Raw genomic sequence first — 7145 nt, 5'->3', positions numbered from 1 at the left:
AGCCTGTCAACGACGTTGATTAGCTGCCTATATATGAATGTGAATTGGCTGAACTATGGGATAAGGTGGCATCGTTCTAATCCCATACGGGAGCAGCCAGTCACTTACTGACTAACACTGCAAAACAGAATTGTTAAAGTATTAATTTTAATTTTTTGCGCCCAACGCAGATTTTCTGTCCAGAGACCATGTCAGCAGTGCGCAATTGCTCACCCACGCAGCTTAGAGGGAACATTGCTTACGAGGACATTATACTACTACTGTTCTATCGAAATTTTAAATGAATATCCTAATATGTGGCTCTCATTTTTCTTAGAAACAAAAATTAGCTAAATTAGGTAAATTAAAAATGCATGCCGTGGAAGAGTTCGGGTGGTTTAGGAGGTTAAATTAAATTAAAATAGATTAGATTAGATTAGATTAATGTTTTAAAATGAATATAATGAAGAAATATTCAATATTATCTCATATTATTTCACATTTTATATTTCTTATATATTTCTTTATTCTTTACATTATCTTTTTACATTTTTATTTGTTTTTTACATGATTAATTACTATATTTAATATTCATCATCACCAATGTACTATTTATCATTTGAAAATCTAATATAATCCGTTATTATTATTATTATTATTATTATTATTATTATTATTATCATCATCATTTATTGCTACTACTACTGTAACATATATCGGTGATTTAACAGTAAACTATTATAAATAACAAAATTAATTTATTATTTGTTTTTGTTTGTTTATATTTAAATGAGGCGATGGAAGCACTAATGCGCAGGTATTTCAATTGTCTCGGGGTCTGAAGGAGCGAGACGAGGAGAAGTGGGAGGAGTAGGTAGAGGAAGAGGAGGGGTGGCTAATGGAGGAAGAGGAGGGGTGGCTAATGGAGGAAGAGGAGGGGTGGCTAATGGAGGAAGAGGAGGGGTGGCTAATGGAGGAAGAGGAGGTGTTCTGCACAGTTGAGTCCAGAGGAGAGGAGCGGCCGCCATGTTAACCAAGAAGCCCGTAACCTCGGTCCTTCCGACGGGTGAGCATACCCTTTGTATCCGACAGAAGGCACCTGAGCCGGGCCACGGTTGAGGAGATGCCCCAGTGTTTCTCTGGCTGTCTTTAACGGCAGGTAGTGAGTGAGACACGGAGGAGCAGAGCGGGGAGGGCTGGGGGCTGTGCTAGCTAAGTGGCTCCAGTACGAGCAGCCCTCCAGGCTCGCCTTTTTCGGTCTCTGCTCTTTAAATTAAGCATAAAAGCTGGGAGCTAGCTGGGCTGACAGCGGGAGAAGTGAAGGAAGGAAAATCAGCTCTGTCCGTCAGGTTAATTTTTAGCAAACAGATGAGAAGTGACAGCAGCAGTAGCTTTTCCCACATTCTCTCCTTGCTCGGTTATTCCTTCTCCTGCTCTCCGTCAAGCTGCCTTTGTCACCGTGCTACTCCTCGGTGTCCTGGCTCTCCTGGTGCCCTGTGTGTGATGTTAGCTTTGCTGGTTTCTGTGTGTTTTGCGTGTTTTCCGTTGCCGGGTAATTCTTGGCCTCCGGCTCCACGGACAGAAATAAATCTTCGGTCAGAGGTCAGTTGGTTTGCTCCACATTAAAGGTATGGTTTCCCCCTCCTATCACTTCCTAAAATCTTAAGCCTCACGCTGAGCGTTACAGCTGATATTCTGCCTTTATATTCATATAAGGATTCAGTGGCTTTGTGCTAGCATGGAAGCTCTTCATACACTCCTGGCGTCTGTGTTTGAACCATTAATACGAGATTAATTCGCTCTCCAGAGGTTTGACGATTGTGCTTGGTTTTATTTTTATTTTTTTTTATCATACACTTAATGTCAATAAATACTTTGATGGTTGGAGGCAGTTTCATTTTGCGTGATGAGCCTGATTGGTATATTAGCATTGCATTAATGCTGTTAGTGTGAGGAAGTCACAGCAGAAATTACTTATGGTATAAACAGATTAAAGGGCGTAGCCATCCATTTGTGCGTGGACTGTTGTTTTGAAGCCTGAAGGTTGGCCATAGTGGTTATTTTGAAGCTTTATTAGCCATAAACTCCTTTATTTACACTGATGGGCTATTTTTGGCTGGTGTATTCATAGACTTTTGGACATGTTGGATATAGACAGCCGCTGGTTTTTGGTCTGCTGTTTTGAAGCCACAGCTTTGGCCCATTTAGATGTTTTCTTGAAACCGGATGTGGGGCAGACTTGGGAAATTGTTAGCTTGGTTAGCTACTTTAATACTCTACTACTTTAAACCTTTGTTGCTGTTTTTTTTTGTTTGTTTGTTTGTTTGTTTTTTTAAGGACGTGACCCTATTTTGGAGCAAATGTATAATATGTACAATTTACTTTCTTGTTAAATAGGGTGCTGAAAAGGCATTTAAAAATATTAATGAGTTGTTAGCTGATGTTAGCGCTTGCTAGCATCATGATATTAAATGGAGTTCTAACTTTTGCTCATGGAAAATGTGTTTATATTTGAGCTAGGAAGTTGTTAGCTAGCCTGGTTAGCGAGGTACCAATTCACACTGTGATATAAAATGGTAGTCTAATCTTGGCTAGTGAAAATGGGCCTTAAATATACACACATGGATGTAAAAGCTAATGGTAGCCACAGGAGGGGTTACCTAGGGAACTATTCAGCAACTAGCTTGGTTGACAAGGTGATAACCAGGGTTACTGGGTTTTGGAAAACAGGCTTTATGTTTTGCTTATTGAGGTTTTGGAGACTCTTGACCACTAACCATGTGACTTAACTTATCCACCATTCTAGATGTGTGATAACTAAGGGAAGGGATCAAGTAAGTCCCCGATCACCCCAGTTGTGAGATGGAAAATGAATATAATTTTTGTGAGCAATTAGTGGATTTTTATGGCAATCGTTGGAAAAAACATTTTTTTGAGGATGCAATTTATTGAAAACAACGCTTAAACTGAAACAGGCTATATATACACATGTATGTGTATACATACACATGCATGTATGTACGTCCTTATGGCATCTGAGGATAACGTAGGGATGTGTTGTGCAAGGTGAAACGAGTATTTCTTGTTTTCAAGATTTGCTCTTATTAACTTGGCACAGTAGTAGTAGTTCTTTTGACTTCCTTGATTGGTGTTGGCATATACCTCATTTTGGTAATAATATCTAGGTTTTGTTGTGCTGCCTGTTTCTGTTTGTTTTTACATAACAACCCAACTATTGTTACTGTTAAGTTGTTTTTCACAAGTTTATTTCAAACTGTGTTAACTAGAGCAGGGCGATATGTCCAAAAATATTTATCACGATATATATATTTGAAAATTTGCGATAACGATATAACCGACGATATAATTGATGCGAGACAAAATACAACTCCACAACATTACTAGCGCAAAAAGACAACCTTCCATTTATTTTCACTTAAACAAGAAGCTGGTTTTTATGTACATTAAAGCTTTATAAAAATGTAACAGTGCAAATGCAAATTCCTTGCTGAAAGTTTAACCAAAAGGCATTTCCAGTAGAAATGGGCTGACATATCCTGAGCAGAACCATGTATAATATCCACTGAAGTTAAAAAGAGGTGCTTTGCAACATTAAACTGCAGTGTGCAGTACGCATTTTTCGGACCATAAGGTGCACGGGATTATAAGGCACATTAAGCGAAACAAAGCAGTCAGATAAATCAAACTTTATTAAACTCATTCTTCTTGCTTCCTCCACTTCTGTACCATTGAGTCATTAATGTTGAATTCTCTGGCAGCTGCTCTATTCCCATGTTGTTGCAGTATATTAATGACTAACCTCGTATTGTGGATGGATTATCTCAGTTGTTCTCCTGACTGAAGTTTGGTCCGTTTACAGCATCCTGCCATGCGATTGCATTTGTCTCTAACCATGAAGAACCTTCACGTTAACTTTTATAAGTGGAAAAGTGTTAGTGTTCGTCCTCCAGCTTCACTGTTTATGTTATGCTAACATAGCTGTGTCGCTAGCGATCACGTAGCACATCATTATATACCAGCTAGCCCAACTTCAGTAACCCTACAAACATCACTGCTGTTTAGTTTCCTGTCTTCATTTATGTTGGAAGTGATAGCAGAGCTGTACGTTTGATTTTTTTTCAGAAATCTCTCAGTCAGAACATGCTATATCATGCTTCGGTAACTAGCGAAACTAGCGAGCTAACTTCCGCTAGCTTCCTGCTAACTTCTAACTCCGTTAAATGTAATAAGTTTTGTTTTCATGGATGCCTGGAAGTTAAACTTTATAGTTACACCTGGTAAAGCAGCAATGCTGATCGTTTTATTAAAGATGAAAGAATTTAGACAGTTTTTAACTCTAAGTGATGCTGCAGTGTTGTTTGACCTGAAGCATACGGAGTTTAGGACCCAGATTACTCCCAGATTTAAGAGCATCTTAGTCCGACAAATACAACAATAACGACGGCCGCTTGCATGTTCTGCAAAAAAATGTGCTTTGTTGTGTATCTGACGGACAAACACCAAACCAGTTCCACATCACGGAAGTTGCACCATTTTTACAAACCAATTCTGGTTCATCTGTTTCACTCAACAATCGGCCATGTGCGTATGAAAACAAAGGCACTGCGCATGCGCGTTTTACTCCCATTCTATCGCGATATTTCATTTTCCTATCGTTGCCTAACATTATACCGGTATTACCGTGAACGGTATAATATGGCCCAGCCCTAGTGTTAACTCATCTTCACTCTAATTCTACAATAAACATATTTAAAAGAAATATCACGTGCTTCATGAAATAAATAACAGATAATTTAACCTTTTTAGGCCTCATATATACAGCAAGGTGTATGTCAGGCAGTTGTGCCAAATTTATTTGAAGCTTGTCTTGTGGATAATGTAAGGGTGTTATGTGTAGTAGCATGAAGTATATGCTTTGCAATGTATTATGCTATCTTTAGGAACTAAGACATTGCAGTTGAGTTTGATTGCACATTGCTGTATTCAGTTACAGTGATGTAAACAGAGGCAGGCAGCCAGATGTAACATAGCTCTGATATTATTGCTGTCATTTGCTCAAAGCCAGCGATGTGCTGTCAGTAATGAAGTTTAAACAGTGACTGATACAGAGTATAATTACTCTGTGATCACAGTCCTGTTTTTGTCATTTAAACTGTCAGACTTGTAGCAAGCTTTCCCTGCGCATCCCTCATCCTCGTCTAACCACCTGCTTTATAATCAGTTCATTAGCTGCTTGAATCAGTCTGTTTCCTGCTGTGTGCTGGCAGTTTGTGCCAGTTCATGCACTGTTTCCAGATCTGTGTCCCAGTTTCTCACTGTACACCAACAAGCATGGGGTGGATGTCGTAATGTTGACGCTGCGTGCTGACAAATGTCTGTTAAACTGGCTCTGCTGCAGCAGCACACGGGGTTTTAAAAGGTGCTTTTGAGAGGAGGGCGGAGTTTGCAACTGTCTCGGTTATCTGTGTCAAAGCAGATGGTGCCTGGTTATCAGAATACCCACATTCAGAGAGTTTCTGTCTTTGAAAACATCACAGCTGCTTGTTTACAAGTAGTGCTGATCATCACTCTCGCAGATAGATCGACAAACCTCGTTAATGTGGGTTTTTACCAGCTGCTCCTAATTAACAGTGATTCTGAAATGGAAAGGTTTGGATGTCATCGGGCTGATTTGTTCTTGTTTTCCATTTGAATGCACTACTGCTTAATTCTTGTTTCTTAACACGAGTTTTCCCAGTTTCCCTGTCTTTATCTTCATGTATCTGAGTGTCTGTGCCATAAAGTGACTCGTTTTGACTTCTAAAGGGCAAAAATAGGTGAAATTGTGAATTTTCTGATATTAATTTTCTTGGTGATTTTACCCAGAAATCAGGTTTCAAAGTCCAAACAGTGAAAATGTGGCAGAATTTGTGGCTTTAAAATAAAAAGATGCTGCTGAAAGGGAAGTGAAAAGTTAAAAAGGCGAGGCAGCCTGAATAAGTATGATGACGGCATCCGATTTCCATAATTAAACAGAAACATGAATACCCAGCACATACCTGCCTCCTGAGGCGATAGGTTGATGCTTTAGTCCAGCTCTTGGGTTAACCGCTGCTCTTTAAAAGTAGAGTTTGGAAGAATTACAGTTTGAAAAGTCTTCACATGTGTGACTGAGCAGCAGTACAAGTCAGTTTACATCTTCATGACTGAAACAGTTTGTTTACCCTCCTGCATAGTAATGTTAGCACACCACCAAAGGAACAGCAGCATGTGTTGATAAAAACATACAAGTAATTAATGGCTTTACTGCAATTTTTACACTTTGTAAAGCCACCCAGGTTCTGTTGGACCATTTGGCTGAGCACTTTTGGTCCCCGGGCTGCATGTTTGACACCTCTACATTAGTGGATTGCCCAACCAGAGTCCTAACAGCCAATTGGCAGCTTCAAAACTGAGGGACTTTGACTCCACAGCTGTATGTGCTGCTAAATTTGGGTGTCATTAACACCCAGCCATGGGCGTCTGTTTTTAAAAAAATTTTTTTTATGATACTTCACTCACTATTTTTACAGTGTTAGAAGTAGGGAATAGTGTAGAAGTTCAACTAAATGTCAGTGAGTCATCTACAGGACCCTGTGAGGGACAGCATGCTGTGACTTTGGGAGCTTCGTAGTTTTTTTTTTACCCACATCTTTTATATCTCCAGCACCTCTGCTGGCTTGTGACATTGCTGAGCGTCACAGCGCTGACTTTCCCACTCGACCGGTTGAGCAGCATGCCGAGCATGCCTGCCGGCTCTCTGGCATTTCCAGCTCGGTGTTGAGTTTGCATTCAGAGCGCTGCTTTTCCACTCCGGTAGCATGCATTTGTCGGGCTCGCAGCGAGGCAGGCTGTGTGCGCCTTCAGTACAGATCCCTGTTACACTATCAGTACGTGTTGCAGGAGCCCCTGCAGAGTTGATGAAGGGCTGAGAGCCCAGCAGGACACTGGATGGTCTGAGTTAGAGCCTGAGCTGCTCTGGAGATTTAACCTCTGCTTTTAATGCTTTTATTGGCTGATAATTTTATTTTTCTGACTGAAGCAAGGACTTTAGGGCTGCTCAATTAATCGAATTTTAATCACGATTACGATCTGGGCTTTCAACGATCATTAAAAATGACTGAGCC

General features: G+C 40.2%; 1 protein-coding gene across 3 annotated transcripts in view; it reads left to right on the top strand.

Annotated features, from left to right (window-relative positions):
* The first annotated feature begins 917 nt into the window (after positions 1–917).
* Positions 918–7145, top strand: part of dyrk2 (dual-specificity tyrosine-(Y)-phosphorylation regulated kinase 2) — a 28523-nt gene continuing 22295 nt past the window's right edge. For 2 of the 3 annotated variants that reach the window (XM_005742326.2, XM_005742325.2), the window contains exon 1: positions 1058–1607. Coding sequence is in view for 1 of the 3 variants with exons in the window: in XM_005742324.2 (XP_005742381.1) it covers positions 1006–1045 (40 nt within the window). In the remaining 2 variants the exon portion in view is untranslated. The other variant, XM_005742324.2, reaches the window with a different exon arrangement.

The sequence above is a fragment of the Pundamilia nyererei genome, unplaced genomic scaffold (genome assembly GCF_000239375.1).
Source record: "Pundamilia nyererei isolate P.nyererei 1_Seehausen unplaced genomic scaffold, PunNye1.0 scaffold00119, whole genome shotgun sequence".
In the NCBI taxonomy this organism is placed as follows: Eukaryota; Metazoa; Chordata; class Actinopteri; order Cichliformes; family Cichlidae; genus Pundamilia; species Pundamilia nyererei.
Note: the sequence above shows the minus strand (reverse complement) of the source record. Positions and strands in the feature narration are given on the sequence as shown.